General features: G+C 42.3%; 1 protein-coding gene across 2 annotated transcripts in view; it reads right to left on the bottom strand.

Moving 5' to 3' along the window:
• Positions 1-16,882, bottom strand: part of GPATCH2L (G-patch domain containing 2 like) — a 2,618,649-nt gene that overhangs the window by 292,784 nt on the left and 2,308,983 nt on the right. For both annotated transcript variants that reach the window (XM_044073870.1, XM_044073869.1), the window contains exon 9: positions 12,856-12,947. In XM_044073870.1, the coding sequence (XP_043929805.1) occupies positions 12,856-12,947 (92 nt within the window). The remainder of the gene's footprint in view (positions 1-12,855; positions 12,948-16,882) is intronic.

Consider the following 16,882-nt stretch of genomic DNA (forward strand, 5'->3'; position numbering starts at 1 on the left):
AACATTTTTCTTCTTACACAATCTCTTCCGAGGAGGAGAAGGAAGCGGAAGCATCTGAGTTGGGCTCGGAAGACAGTGCACCTCTGACAGGCATGTCTTGACACCCCGGTGCTCGCTGTCAAGGGGCAGAGTTTGGTGGCAAAATTGAAAAACCTGGGGTCACAGGGGTAGACTCCAGTAACCCAGAAGCCACCTGGGAAGAAGCAGTGGCTAAAGCTCTTTCCATAGACTGAAAGGCAGGGTCCCTGAGGAGGAATTGGAGCCCAGAACCAAGACCGACAAACTTGGAACCGGGATCACACCCCACCCTGACAGCCCCACCTGACAGACTGGAACAGAGGAAGGGGCCACTGCTGCCATAGCCATACGAGATATGGATGGCTACATAGAAAATCTCAGAGCTGACACAAACCCTCCATGCTCGATGGCAAGGACACAGTCCTGGGAACCTGATGAAGCTAATGGCACCGAGGGGGGCCAGAGCCAGACTCAGTGTCAAAGACAAAACTGTGGTTGGTGCCAAAGTCATTGGAACCTGGGAAATCGCAGCCGATGGCTCTAACATCTTTGCCGAGGTTAGAGGTAGAGAATAACTGGGTGTGGATGGAGAAAAAAACACCTGCTCCAATAGGGAGAGGGGGTGAACAGAAGAGGGAAGACCCCGGGCTACCAAGATCTAATCCACCAACCTGATATCATCCATTTCAGAAAGGCTTTTGGTGGAGTGCATCAAAAAGGCTGAAGGGAAATCAGGTCTCTCTAAGACTGGACTAGGTAACTGTCCATGGAAAGGGTCTATAGACGGGCGAATAGGTAGACCTGGGGTCTGGAACTATCACCAGCTTCGGCACCATCTGTTGCACCATAGGGGAAACAGTCAGCACCCAAATTGGAGCCGTAGATTTAGGACTCTGAACCACAGACATAGCTTGTGTAGAAGGTACCAAAGAACTTTTCGGTGCCAGAGACTTTGACTAATCTGAAAGCTTCTGAAACTTGGTTTTCGGTTCCATGGAGGAACCCTCAGAGGCATGCTTATACTTTTTAATGGTCAGTGCCGAAGGAGATTTCACCACCGAGTGAGAGGACTTAGAGCCAGAGGCCAGAGGAGACTGGTTGGCCTTGAACAATGCTTACTTGAAAGGGGCCTTAAGGAGCCCTTTGAGGATCAATTTATTTTTCTCTCTGCCAGGGTTCTATTACTAAAGCCCTGACAAATGGAACAATACAAACTCAAGTGGGGAACACCCAAACAGTAAACACATTTTTAGTGAGACTCTGAGTTCGGCATCTTCCTGCCGCTCTAAGTACAGTGTTTAAAGCCTGTCATAGAAGATTTAGGTTTCTCTGACATATTTCTATCAAAGGGAAGGCAGAAGGACAGAAAGAAAGCTCACACAGACACACACACACACACACAGACACACACACACACAGACACACACACACACACACACACACACACACACACACACACACACACACACACACACACACACACACACACACACACACAAAAGTAAAGAAAGCCTTCCAGCAATGGTAGAAAAGTTATCACAACGTTAAAAATAGATAAGGGACTACCGGCGATGGTAGGGGAAAGAAAACTATCAGCGGTAAGAGGAAGTCACGCACTCAAGGGTAGCAGCAAATGAGATCTAACGTAATGTGAAGAAGGGCACTGTGGGTAGAAGACTTGTAGCTTGACAGTTTTTCTGGCTGACGCGAGCTTTACTATGACTGGATCGGTTCCAAGGATCCGAACCGTAACCCATTAGTCAAGAATAAATGAAGATCGACAACATCAGATCAAATGTTTACCGACTCTTTCACGTAATGTACTTTCTGTTGTGTCAACATCAAAATCACTGCATTTGACGTAAGCACGTAGCACTGTCAAACTGACATCAGCACACCTCTCCGCTCCATTGTATATGAATTCTGGACAAATCCAAAAATAAAGGAAGAGACAACAGACCAAAATAAGGGTCAGTTTTTCAATATTGCTTTTATTTCACTTAAAAATTTAACAGAACATCAGGTTTTGGATCCATATGCATTTTCTGAAGAATACAAATTACTTTATTTATTTTGTTTTTACTAGGGCAGTACACTGAACTATACAACTCTAATGTCTGGCATTACTGACTGATTGCAATCCTCAGTCAATTATCAGAAAGTCAAAAAAATTATGACAGAAAGAGTCAAAATATAAGACTAACTCATGGACATTTGAGATGCACATAGAGTAGGCAGAAGCAACTATTCCTTATCATCCAGCACTGTCAGATTGATACCCGATAACAGTCATTTGAGTTATAAACACTGTTTCTATTAGAACTTGTGCTAAGGAAGCTGTAAACAAACTTATTTAAGTTTTTTACCTTGTCTATAAGTAAAGTGCTGGAAACTTGAACTGTACGTTTCTTGCATTACTACTTTGTACATCACAATTTCCATGTATAACATTTTACACTTCCTTACTAACAGATAAATATGTACTTAACATTCACAATTCTTCACATCTTTGTCTCTTAAATTACAGTTTATCACTTCCATTTCAATTTGCATAAGATAAAAATCAACCTTCCTGCAAATCACACTTCACCTTATATATTTCACGACCCAGTAGGTCCATAGGTATATACTAGGCTAATAACTACAAAGGCCTTTATAAGTCTAGCCATGCGATCAAACCAAATTATATCTCTATGCATTATGGACATTTATTAGGAGGAATTATGCTGGTTAGAAAGTTTCTAGAGGTTAAGGTGGGGTATGTTAGTTTGGTCATTACTGTCTGCGAATGTGAATTTTTAATTTTCCATCCACTGGTCAAGGTTATGCTTAAACAAGGGTAGGAATGGAGTCTGCTTCACATGGATGGGGAGCCTGTTCCAAAGCACATCCTTGCTTATGTCACAAGCAAAATTTAAATCCTTGGATCTAGTGGTTATTATGCTGTTCATTTTGGATCTGAGGATGCCTTGTACACCACACACAGACAGCCTCTCAGTAACCTGCAGGAGACAGAGTATAGAGATGGGGCTTTAAGGTGATCCATACAGGACAACATGTTTATACCCTGGATTCTCCAGGTAAAAACCTTTGCAGGCATTCCAGCTGTTGCATATGTCTGGTCAGGTACATGCCGAAGGGGGGTATTACACTCAATGATGGGTTTGATAAGGGCCAAATAAAGTGGCAATATGACTTCCCTTGACGTGAATGCCATGCCCTTATGTGTAAGTTGGGCAACATAAAATGATTTTCTTACTACCTTAGCCATATGTTAGTCAAAGACCAGATTACTATCTATATATGTTCCCAGATCCCTGACTACTGGGTCAACTCTTAGGGTTGTCTTATCGATGGAGTAATTAGCCTGGGTAGCAGTTTTCCCAAAAGACACTACACTGCATTTCTTGGCATTGAGTTTTAATCTGTGACTCTGGCACCAGTCATTTGTCTGTGTCAGACCCTTTTGTAAGATGTCTGTTGTGGGGAAATCTATGACAGCTCCCAGTATGCAGTCATCTGTGAACTTGGTCAGTCAAAGGCCCTTGGCATTAACCTTTACCTCTGAGAAGTAGATACCAAACAGAAGCAGTACCAGAACTGAGTCCTGAGGTACCCAGCTGGTGACCGGTCTCTTACTGGAAGTGAGCTCACCAATCTTGATTTCCTGGGTCCTGTCTGTGAGCCAGCTGGCAATCCAATGATTTATGTAGGGGCTTTATGCCCAGTTTGGTGAGTCTGTCAACTATACCCAAGTGAGGTATTGTATCGAATGCCTTAGCCAGATCCAGGTAGGCAGTATGCACAGTTTTCCTGTCATCTGTTGCCTTGGTGACAGAAGCTTGTTCATGCATTTCTTTAACAAGGACAATCTCTAGCACAACATCCTCTGAAGCCACACATCAGATCTACTAAAGCCACCACACCCCTTGAAATGAAAACAAGATGGTCTGAAGAGTCACAGTGATGACCTTCCTTAACTTACGGTGTTTGTTGAGGACAGACAAATTTTAAAAATGGTATTCAGCGCTCCTTCTTTCTGGAGTACAAGAAGAATTCAAGGTAATAACCTGTCTCCTTGTAAGAGCAGGTCACTTTCTCTACAGCCCTTTTCTTTAACTCTCTGTGCAACACAGAAGCTATCCAAGCAACAACAGTCCTGGATGCCTTCGAAATGGTAGTCAGCAAGGACAAGAAAACTCTGTCTTGCTAGTCCAACTCCAGCAAAACCTTTAACAGTCTTGTCAACACATCTTTCCAGTTCTGCAAGCAAGCCAAGATTCTGAATTTACAGAGGGGATTTTTTTTTTTTTTTTTTTAAAAGGGGTACTCCACAAGTAATTCTTCTTAAATATTTCCTCCTTCATATGATTAGGTTTTCCTTCTTGCTCTGTGTCATCAGAATAAAACTTCTCCATGACTAATTGTTCTGACGCTGACAAACATATGTTTTTCTGTGCTAGGTTTTGTTAAGGCCTTGATTTCTTCCTGATGATCTTACATTACAGATTAAAGGCAGTGCTTGAAACAAAACATTAACTATACGAAGGAACCACACAAGCAAAATAATTTATTCACGTAACATTTTAACTTGACATGTAATGAGTCGTTTAAAAGAACTGCCATTATGCTCAAAAGACTCGGAAGACGAATGAAGAGCCAGGCTAAGCTCAGTTCCCAAAGGTTTTATAAAAACCAAAAATCTGCAGTTGTCACACAAACCTTTTATGACCCTACAGACACAACAAGTAATAAACAAATGTAAAACCAGATCATTCCTAAGACATACCTCTTACTTAGTGCAAGAAATCTGGACAAAGCAAAAGTAACTGGTGGACAAAGGCCCAAAAAAGGGACATATTTTTAACATTTCTCTTATAAACTTAGAAAGTTGCTAAAATAACAGGATTTGTATTATGTATTTTCTGAAGGACGTGAAGTCTGAAATGCAAATGTATGTCAATAGTGATTTCAGTCCTCTTTGATTTGCCAAAAACCTACAGATTTTAAGATTAACAGACCAAAAACATGAGGCAAAAATCTGGACATTCTGCAAAAATATGGACAGCTGAGAAATATGTCCTAAGATGATATTCTCCAAGTACAATGTAACAACTCTATGCTCAAAACAGCCCTGAAAGAGAATGCAGTACTGGCATTCATTTTTTTCTGAGCACTCCTCCCTTGACACTTTGCACCTGACTGCTACCCCACCCCAGCTACACCCTACACCTCTAAGTGGTCTAACATGCTGAACAAACAAAAAAAAAAAAAAGATGAAGACTGCAAAAATCCTTTAAAATGTTTGTTTGTCTTTTCGGCTTTTCCCGGTTTGGGGTCGCCACAGCGGAACTCCGGTCCGGTAATGATTGGCAGTCGATTTTTATGGTGCCGAGTTGCCAGCCCAACACCCAACCTTCAGCAAAGGCACGCCCATTCACGCATGTCTTTCGGAGGCCACTTGACCATGGGAAGGACATGCCGACTCCACACAGAAGGCACTCCAGCCTAGAATCGAACAGGAGAACATCTTGCTGTAAGGCAACAACGCTACCGCTGTACCACCGCGGCTAACTTCTACTGTAGTTATTTAATTGGTGTGGGGGAAAATAACTGTGTGTGTGTGTATGTGTATATATGTATACACACACACACACACACACATATATATATATATATATATATATATATATATATACACATATATATATAGGTCTACTTGAAAACAGACATGTCAAAACACAGACGACGAGAAGACCGAGACCGGAAGATCGACAACTGAGATAAGAGACAGTTTAAAAGCACGAAACTTCACATGCCCGACAGACCACAATCCCGACAATCAACAAAACAAATACCTTTTCCGAAAAACACACACAACATAAGCACACCAAAAACCTTACAAACCTACATTAAACCTTACATACACAACTATCTATGCACTAACCTTAACCCAAACCCTAACCCTAAGGTCCGTCACTATCGCACACTCACCTAACGCAGGCTCTAACCCTAACTCACTTAACCCGCCCCAACCCTAAAGTCTGTCAATATCACACACTTACCTTACCCGCACCCTAACCCTAACTCACTTAACCCGCCCCTAACCCTAAAGTCTGTCACTATCGCACACTTACCTTAACATGTCGGTGTTCTCAGCATCTGGCTTTTAAACTGTCGGTCATCTCAGTTGTCGATCTTCCGGTCTCTGTGTTTTCGTCGTCTGTGTTTTGGCGTGTCAGTGTTTTCAAGTAGACCCATATATATATATATATATATATATATATATATATTTATATATATATATATGTATATCTATATACACGTGTGTGTGTGTATATATATATATATATATATATATATATATATATATATATATGTGTGTGTGTGTATATATATATATATATATATATATATATATATATATATATATATATATATATATATATATACACACATACACACACACACAGACACATATATGTATATATATATATATATATATATATATATATATATATATATACATATACATACACACAGTAGATATAAGAAGTGTACACACCCCTGTTAAAATGCCAGGTTTTTGTGATATAAAAAAATGATACCACAATAAATCATTTCAAAACTTTTCTCCCCTTTAATGTGACCTATAACCTGTACAATTCAATTGAAAAACAAACAAATCTGTAAGGGGAAAAATATTAAATGTACAATGCGCTGATTGCATAAGTGTGCAAACCCTTAAGCTAATACTTTGTTGTGTGAGCACACCCTTAAACTAATAGTTTGTTGAAGCACCTTCTGATTTAATTACAGCATTAAGTCTTCTTGGGTAGGAGTCTGTCAGCATGGCACATCTTGACTTGGCAATATTTGCCCACTCTTCCTTGCAAAAATGTTCCAAATCTGTCAGATTGTGAGGGCATCTCTTGTGCACAGCCCTCTTCAGGTCACCCCACAGATTTTCTATTGGATTTAGGTCTGGGCTGTGGCTGGGCCATTCCAAAACTTAAATTTTCCTCTGGTGAAGCCATTATTTTGTTGATTTGGATGTATGCTTGGGGTCATTGTCATGTTGAAAGGTGAAATTCCTCTTCATTTTCAGCTTTCTAGCAGACACCTGAAGGTTTGGGGCCAAAAGTGACTGGTATTTGGAACTGTTCATAATTCCCTCCACCTTGACTAAACTCCCAGTTCCAACTAAAGAAAAGCAACGCCAAAGCATGATACTGCCACCACCATGCCTAACCATGGGGATGGTCATCTTTTGGTTATGCGAAGTGTTGTTTTTGCGCCATACGTACCTTTTGAAATTGTGGCCAAAAGGTTCAACCTTGGTCTCATCAGACCATAACACATTTTCCCACATGCTTTTGGAAGACATGATGTACTGCTTTGCAAATTTTAGTCAGGCCTGGATGTTTTACTGTGTAAGAAAAGGCCTCTGTCTTGCAACCCTACCCCACAGTCCAGACATATGGAGAATACGGGAGATTGTTGTCACATGTAGTAGACAGCCAGAAATTCCTGCAGCTGTAGATCTCTTGGCAGCCTCCCTGACCAGTTATTGTCTCGTCTTTTCATTCATTTTGGAGGCACATCCAGTTCTTTGCAGCATCACCGTTGTCCCACATTTTCTCCACTTTTTGATGACTGTCTTCGCTGTGTTCCATGGTATAGCCAATGCTGTGGAATTTTTTTTGTACCCTTCTCCTGACTAATACTTTTCAACAATGAAATCCCTTTGATGCTTTGTAAGCTCTCTGTGAATCATGGCTTTTGCTGTAGCAGGCAACTGAGTAAATGTCAGGAAAATCCTACTAGGACAGCTGAACTTTATTGGGGTTAATCAGTCTCTTTAATTGATGGCAGGTGTGTACCCAAGAAGACTGAATGCTGTAAATAAGTCAAAGGTGATGTGCACACACAACAAAGTATTAGTTTAAAGGTGTGCACACTTATGCAAGCAGTGTATTGTACGTTTTCTATTTTTTTCTATTTTTCCCCCTAACAGATTTGTTTTTCAATTTAACTCTACAGGTCATAGGTCACATTAAAGGGGGAAAAGTTTTGAAATTATTTATTGTGGTCTCATTTTTTATATCACAAAAACGTGGCATTTTAACAGGGGTGTGTACACACTTTATATCCAGTGTGTGTGTGTGTGTGTGTGTGTGTGTGTGTGTGTGTGTGTGTATATATATATACACACACACACACCACAGATAGCTCACATACATACACACACACACACACACACACACACAAATAACTCACATACGTACACAATAACAAACCATACATACATACATATATATTACTTCCAATTACTTCAAGATTTTCCTTAAAGGAAACAAAAGAGCAAAATAACCCTTTAGTAGTGTCTACCTCCTTAAAGCCCTTAATGAGTGTTCCATCTGCTGGTGGGTGGGGTTAAGATAATACTGAATGACAGTTTTGATCTACTCCCATCATGCAGCACTACCCAAGTTACTACTATGGTAAAATTCAAAGACAATTTGTGTTTAATTCTAAGCACTTTACCAACTATCATAATCAAAAATAAAGAGATGTAATGTCTTTTTCATTCTACCTCACTGATGGGTCAGATTCCTTAGCCCACCTGCAGACAGACCTCAATGGAGTAAGGGTGTTCCAACTGATGCCACTGTTGTGATAGCAGCTATGAAGAAGGGGCTAGCTGAACAAAGTTCCACTGTCCATCCTCCAAACAGAGAGTCCAGAGTGATGGACAGGTTTTAAAAGTGCATTTATGCCTCAGCCACCTTCGCACTGAGGTTGTTAAATTACCTGGCACATTTCACCCTTTTACAGAGAGATTTGATTAAAGAACATTCAGATTCTCAGCGAAAGACCTTAAGAATATTTCCCTCCAACTGGCTACCCTATCATCCATTGCTAATTCCTCATTGAGGCTGATCTATACTCCAGAAGGTACCTCTCGAGCAGCTGGTTCAGGTATAGCTGTCAGGAGACATGCCTGGATGAGGCTTTGTGACTTTGTGGAACCCTTCAAGGCATCCTTTCTTAATGGTCCCTTTGATGGCTCTTCTTTGTTTGGGCCATCAGTATAAGATACGCAGCAAGCAAGAGTGAAAGACCCTGTTGTGCCACGGGGATCAAGTTTTCAACTCCTCAGAAAAACTTTTCCAAGATACAGTGAGGAGGGAAGAAAACTTGGTTCAATAAGTCTCAGGTACCTTTCCAACACTCACAAAGAGGCACTTCCTCCGGAGGCAGTGGGGGAAGTATCAGTGGGTAGGCGTCACCCCGGGGGTGGGGGTGGGAGATCTACAAAACCAGAGCTTCAGAGAACCTTTCTCTGACAGGACCTATCAGCACTCCTGCCCGACTGTCCATCTCTAGAGACAGTCAAGGGTTGTCTATCCCTGCACCTAGATGCCTAGACAAAAATTACAAACAACTCTCGGGTGCTAAATATAAAATCCAGAGGGTATTACATTCCTTTTTCCCTTCTACCTCCAGGTCCCAGGAGGAAACTCCCTGACGTGCCACCCAGTCTGAGGGAGTATGCAATGCAAAAAGTTCTAAAACTGCTACAAAAAGAGTGATCCAAAAGGTCCCAACCAAGCAAATAGGATTCAGAACTTACTCACACTTTTTTTTTGGTACCAAAGAAAACAGGGGACCTGCAACTAATTTTGGATCTAGGCAATCTAAATCAGTATGTGAAGAAGTAGAATTTCCAAATGGTTACGGTTCAGTCCATTCTGCTACTTCTGCAGAAGGATGACTTGATGTGCTCCACAGATCTCCAGGATGTGTACTATCATATCAAAATAGACAGGAGCTCCAGGAGACACCTGCGGTTTCGGCCATGAGGCAATCACTTTCAATTCAGAGCATTGCCCTTTGTACTCACTACAGCCCCTTGGGTGTTTACCAAGTGCATGGCAGTTGTAGCAGCTCACCTAAGGCTAAAAGGATTCTACGTGTTCCCCTATCTAGACGATTGGCTCATGATTGCCCCATCAAGGCATCAACTGATACAAGCCAGAGATTGCTTGCTTTAGATCTCCAACTCCCTTGGCATTACAATAAATCTTGCAAAATCAAACTTGACTCCTGTACAAGAGCTAGAATTCACAGGACTGCAACTGAACACTACAACCAAAGTGGCTTCACTACCTCTACATTGCATTAAATCTCTGAGACATCAAGTACAGGACTTACTATATCCTCCGTCTCCTCTAGCAAAGTTAGTGCTATGAGCCCTGTGAGCAATGCCAGCTGCTATTCTTCTAGTCTCGTTAGCAAGACTTTTTATGTGAATTATACAATGGACATTGGTGGTCCAGTGGTCCATTCTTTACTAAGCTCTGCCTGTTCCCATCAAACTGACTCCAATTTCCAAACGTCATATACAATGGTGGATGCAGTCAGACGACCTGTCTCTGGGCAGGCTGTTCTCTCTGCCCCCCCCCCCCCCCCCACATATAGCTACAGTGACCACAGACTCTTCCCAGCTGGGGTGGGGGAGCATTATAAGGGAAAGATGGTCCAAGGTATGCCACCCCCCCCCCCATGAGACCAAGCTGCATATCAATATCCTAGAGATGAGAGCAGTCCTTCTAACATTGCAAGCCTTTCAGGACATTCTCCCTTTGGGGACTACTGTCATCCACATAGACATTTTAGTAGGCTGGTAAATTAACAGACAAACCCAATCCTACCTCCCTTGTGCAGAGAGGCCATGATATTCTGGGAGTGGGTGATCTCTTCAGACTGCTTTTGCAGTCAGTAAAAGCCCAGTATGTTGACAGGGCTTTCAGCTGGTCCATGTAGGGCATGTTGTTTAGGCCTTGTATTATTTTAGTAAGATATCTGTTGTCATGCTATCAGTATAACTTACCGACTATTTATTTTCAAGTTAAACCAATAGCATGACAACAGAGATATCTTACTAAAAGGATACAAGGCCTAAATAACATGTCCTACATGGACGGACTCAAAGCCCAGTCAATGTACTGGGTCTCCTACTGACTGCTATCAGGTGGCCCGTGTCTGACATACAAGGCGTCCTCTGACCCAATACTGATGGATTTACTGCACCCCAGAAAGTTAAATGGCATCAGAAATACTCTGTCTAGGGATCTAAACCTCTTCTGTAACATCAACAGAATGGTTTGGAGGACAGGTACATCTCGGAGAGGACAATGCTGCTCTGGAACATTCTCCCCATCCACATAAAACAAAGTGCAAGAAAGTTAAATGGCATCAGAAGTACTCTGTCTAGGGATCTAAACCTCTTCTGTAACATCAACAGAATGGTTTGGAGGACAGGTACATCTCGGAGAGGACAATGCTGCTCTGGAACATTCTCCCCATCCACATAAAACAAAGTGCATCCCTGTCCATACTCAAGTACAACTTGGATCTACAAATGTGAAACAGAAAATTTACCCCAAGACTGCCCCTGTACTACTAACCAATAGAGGCATCTTCTAAATGCTTTATCCCATGCATGATCCCACTCAAATTATCTACTGTATGAGCCCAGTTATTCTCATTAAGGTAATATATAATTACTGACCATAGGATGGGTAAGGACAATCTCAAACCAAATGGGACAGGTTAATTCAAGCACAAAAAAGGAAACTTGCTAGGCTTAAAACAGACCAGCAGGGCAGCTAGCCTAGCACTTACCTGTGAACCTATGAGTCGTTATTATTTTTATTTATTTATGTATTTTTTGACTGTGGTGGCACACTAAATCAAGCAGACCACTTTCAGGCACAGACTGGGGTTTACAATCAAGAAACAAACAAGATACAAAGTAATATGATCAGTAGGTTACACAAGAACTTAGATAAGACAATCAATCAATGGCAAAATAACAAGCAACTTTACCCTATGTAATGAATCTTGAACTGCTAATATGAAATCAGCTAAAAGAACACCATTATGACAGTGATTTGTATAATACACTGAGACATGTAGACCTAGAAAACAGGAACTAGGACAATAAATTCTGACTATAACAGGTATGAAAAAGACAGTAGAATAGATAGGGTAAGGTTGAGAAGGAAGAAGTTGAAAGCTGTGATGTTGACTAGTCAAAGAAGAGCAAGACATGTCGTATGCTGTCCCATTCATAGTACAAATTAATTCATACAGATCAAAACTTTGTCAGTCAAAGGGGGTACACTACAATAAAGTAACCCCACTTTGAAATCTGAACTTAAATTTTGTCATAGTTACTCAGTTTGCTTCATATAAACACAATAAAAAAAATCACCTTACTGTTGCCAAAAAGACAGCAATCCATTCAACAGTCTGCAGTTGCTAAAAGCGATAGGGAGAAATCCACTTTCACCTAATAAAGTACCAAGATTTCATGCAGAAGTTCTACTGGCAAGCCTACAGCATTTCAAAAATCCTCAAACGCACCCATGCCTCAACCAAACTTACAGAAATGGCTATAGCAGGTAAGTTATTATTTACTTGTTTGTTTGCCTGAACTAGTACTGCTCTCCAGAGAAAGACAACAACTTAGCTAAGTAAAGATTGCAAGGATTAGGATGAAGAAATATTACTGAAAAAAAAATGAGACAAAAGGGTGAGACAGTATTTGTTAAAACATGCTATTCATGTGTAAGGCTGGTACTGTTCTTCTCAGTTATGACAAATGCACTGAGTGCAGTCAATACATGCCTTCTGATCATTATATTGACACAGAAAATGTCTTTCACTCATCTTATTCCACATAACAAACTTGGTAACATCTTATTAAATTATGTCATAATTCCCAATGCACATCTCCCATTTGCTAACATACATACAAGCTATTACCTGAAACACCAGGTGCAGGCCCTGCTCCGCATGTCTTCCGTCTTCTCTTCACATCCCCGGAACATAAAGATCCTAGATGCAGGTTTGTCTGTCTTTAGAAGCAATAAAGAAAATGAATGAAACAAGAAGTGTGGATGCAGAAGCAACACTTTCACTTGACTATATCCTGGGAGAAAGCATAATGCTAGTGATATCTTCAGTTCTTGACTCAAATTGACTGCACAAAATGGAAACATTGCACTGAAGAACCTACAATCATTGATGGAGGACTAGATATACTAAACAATAAATAGAAGTTATGTTCTTACCATAACGTTCCATGTTAGTTGTCTTCTTCTCGCCTTCTTCTTGTTGGATGGGTTCGGAGCCGACCTCGGCTCCGACTCGGCCACTCTAAAAGCTCGAGAGTTGGTTCCACCGGCTCGAGGCTCCCCTTATATCCCACAATGCTAGGCGTGAGTTACCTCAGATCTCGTTTGTAAGCTAGGCCCAGCTTATAATAGTAACAGAACAACTATAAACAAAGTCCACCTCTATAAACCAGGGAGAAGAGAAGGGTGACCTACATCCTGATCCAGGAAAATATGCACAGCAGCATATACCTAAAGTAAAGAGGTGGTAGAAAGAGAGGTCACAATCAAAACTCCTCTAGGTCTGTCCAGGCCAGGGGGAAGGAGGGTGGGACGGAAGAAGAAGGTGAGAAGAAGACAACTAACATGGAACGTTATGGTAAGAACATAACTTCTATATGTTAAGTTGTCTATCTCGCCTTCATTCTTGCTGGATGGGACCGCGTCCCTAGCACCTTGTCCCGGGTGGCCTAACGGAACAGACTCTTGAGAACAGTGGAACCAAAGTTAGCTCTATGCCTAGAAGCTAAATCCAACTTATAATGAGAAATGAAAGTGTGAGGTGTAGCCCAAGTAGCCGCTGCACAAATGGTGTCAATAGGCAGTCTGTCTTGGAAGGCTATAGAAGTAGCCAAAGCTCTGGTAGAATGGGCTTTAGGTTTGTTAGGCAGCTTTTGGTGTCTAATTTCATAAACAAGGGAAATCAGAGATGTTAGCCATCTAGATAATGATACCTTTGAAACTGAAAGTCCCTTTCTGCCTTCTGCATAAGAGACAAACAGTTGGTCAGATTTTCTGAATTGTTTAGTTCTATCCAAATAGTACCTTAACTGACGATGAACATCTAGCCAATGCAATTTTTGTTCAGACCTGTTAGAATATTCTGGAAAAAACACAGGGAGGTCAATGGTTTGATTTAGGTTAGACGCCGAGGCTATCTTAGGTAAAAAAGACGAGTTGGTTCGTAAAGATACCCTGTCCTTATGGAACAACAGATAAGGAGGTCGACAGCTGAGTGCATGAAGTTCTGAAACTCTTCTAGCTGAAGTAATAGCTACCAGAAAGAGTGTTTTCCATGATAGCAATTTTAAAGAACAGGAGGCTGCAGGTTCGAAAGGGGAAAGAATCAAAGAACTAAATTTAGGTCCCAAGGAGGAGGAGGATTTCTTATAGGAGGTCTGAGTAGAAAAACTCCTTTCAAAAAGGCTTTGCAAAGCTTGTGGGACATTATGGCAGACTCTGAAATGCCCACATGAAAGTTAGAAATAGCTGCCAATTGAACTTTAAGAGTAGAAGGAGATGAACCTGCATGGAAGAGTTCAGCTAGAAAATCAAGGACCATTTGGATGGAAGCAGTGAAAGGATCTATGTCCCTTCCTTGAGCCCAATAGGCGAAACGTTTCCACTTACTCAAATAAATCTTTCGAGTGGAAGATTTATGGGAAGCTATCAAAATATCTCGAACAGAGTGAGATATTTGAGGAAGCCTGGCTAAGGTTGGAATTGGAGGAACCAAGCAGTGAGGTTCAGAGAGGGAAGGGAGCGATGAAACTGACCCGACTGATGGATCAAAAGATCTGGAACTAGGTCCAGATGCCAAGGTCACTCCAACAGAAAATGATGTAGAAAGGGGAACCAAACCTGTCAAGGCCAGTAAGGAGCAATGAGGATCAATGAGGCCTTCTGAGCGATAGCTTTCTGTATCACTTGAGAGATTAGTGGGAAGGGAGGAAATGCATACAGAAGTCCCCGGGGCCAAACTTGGACTAAAGCGTCTCTGCTGGGCTGGCCTGGTAAAGGGAATAGGGTGAAATAATCTCTGCACTTGCTGTTTTGGGGAGTAGCAAAAAGGTCGCAGCAAGGCTGACCCCACTTGAGAAAAATTTCTCTCACAACAGAGTCTTTCAGAGACCACTCGTGAGGCATGAGGATAGCTCTGCTCAACTTGTCCGCGATTTGATTGGACTTCCCGGGGATGAGCGTTGCTATCAGAAACCGCTGAGAAGAAATCGCCCATTGCCACAGTCTGAGTGCTTCTCGACACAGGGGGTAGGACCTGGTTCCGCCTTGTTTGTTGATATACCACACTACAGACATATTGTCCATCTGGATTGCTATCGTTCCCAAGGGAAGAGAGTCTTGAAGGGCTTGCAACGCTAAAAGCACTGCTCTCATCTCTAGAACATTTATGTGCAGGTGGCATTCGTCTGGTTGCCATGTGCCCTGAACAGTTCTGCCATGATAATGCCCCCCCACCCGATCAGGGAGGCGTCCGTTGTCAGAGTAGCAACTGGAGGGGAAGGAACAAAGGGTCTTCCCAATAAGAGCTGAGGGGAAGACATCCACCACAGAAGATGATTTCTGCATGTTTGCGTAATCATAATGGTGTGGGACATCGGAAGTTGCTGGTATGACCATTGCGTGAAGAGCATCCATTGAAGGATTCTCATGTGGAATCTGGCTAATGGAAGCAGAGGTATGGCAGCCGCCATAATCCCCAACACTTTCAGAACTAACCTGGCTTTGATTCTGTTGCTGTTGAAGAGGAGCGAGACCAGTTTGTGTATGTCTGTTATTCTCTGATCTGTTAGTCTCACAGACATGTTGACTGTGTCTAGATTTGCGCCTATGAAGGTAATAGTACGACAAGGCGACAAAACAGACTTTTCGCAATTTATTGAAATGCCTAAATTTTGACAAATGCGAAAGGTGTAGTCCCTGGCCATTAGAAGAAGATGCTTGGTGGGAGCTGTGAGGAGCCAGTCGTCCAAGTATGGAAACACCTGGAATCCTTGACGTCTCAGGTGAGAAGCTACCACTGCCATGCATTTGGTAAACACCCGGGGCAGTGGTGAGACCAAAGGGCAGGGCCCTGAATTGAAAATGACTGGTTCCCAGCCTGAAGCGGAGGAATCTTCTGGGCGTCTGTTCATTTTTATGTGATAGTACGCATCCTGAAGGTCTATAGAGCACATCCAGTTTCCCTTTCCCAATAGGGGAAGGATGGACTGCAGCGTGACCATCCGAAATCTTGTTTTCTTGACTGACTTGTTCAAGATACTGAGATCCAAAATTGGTCTCCAGTCCCTGTTTTCTTTGGAACTAAAAGAACCTGGAGTAGATTCCGGATCCTTGCTGGTCTGCTGGAACTGGCTGAATTGCTCTTTTGCAAGCAGCTTTGAAATTTCCAAAGCTGCAAGATCCCTTTGAGCGGGTGGAACATCTGGAAGGGATTTTTTTGATTGGTTTGGAATGCGAACGAAGGGAATGGAATAGCCTTCGGAAATGATGGACTGTACCCATTTGTCTTGAGTCAGGGATAGCCAGGCTTCTGGGTACAGTGACAATCTTCCCCCGACTGCCTCCGAAGGTGGGCAGTCGGGCAACACCTCAGGGATGCTGAAAGGGCTTATCAGAGAAGGTTTCTCGATTGCCCTGGTTCTGCGGACCCCCCCTGCCTCTAGGGCGTCTACCATTGTTGTTCCCCCCTCTGCCTCTGGCAGGGAACCGACTCTGTGCGTCAGGCGAAGTCCCTTGAGATTGTTTGCAGAACCACATTTTTCCACTTTTCTGGCCTTTGGGGTAAGGCCTAGAAGGAGTAGAAAAACGGACTCCGACGGCAGAAAGAGTCTTGCCATCCGTCTCGCACCTAGTCAAGGTTTCTTTCACTTGAGGAC

Source organism: Protopterus annectens, chromosome 6.part0 (genome assembly GCF_019279795.1).
Source record: "Protopterus annectens isolate FY-2018-M chromosome 6.part0, PAN1.0, whole genome shotgun sequence".
Taxonomy (NCBI): Eukaryota; Metazoa; Chordata; order Ceratodontiformes; family Protopteridae; genus Protopterus; species Protopterus annectens.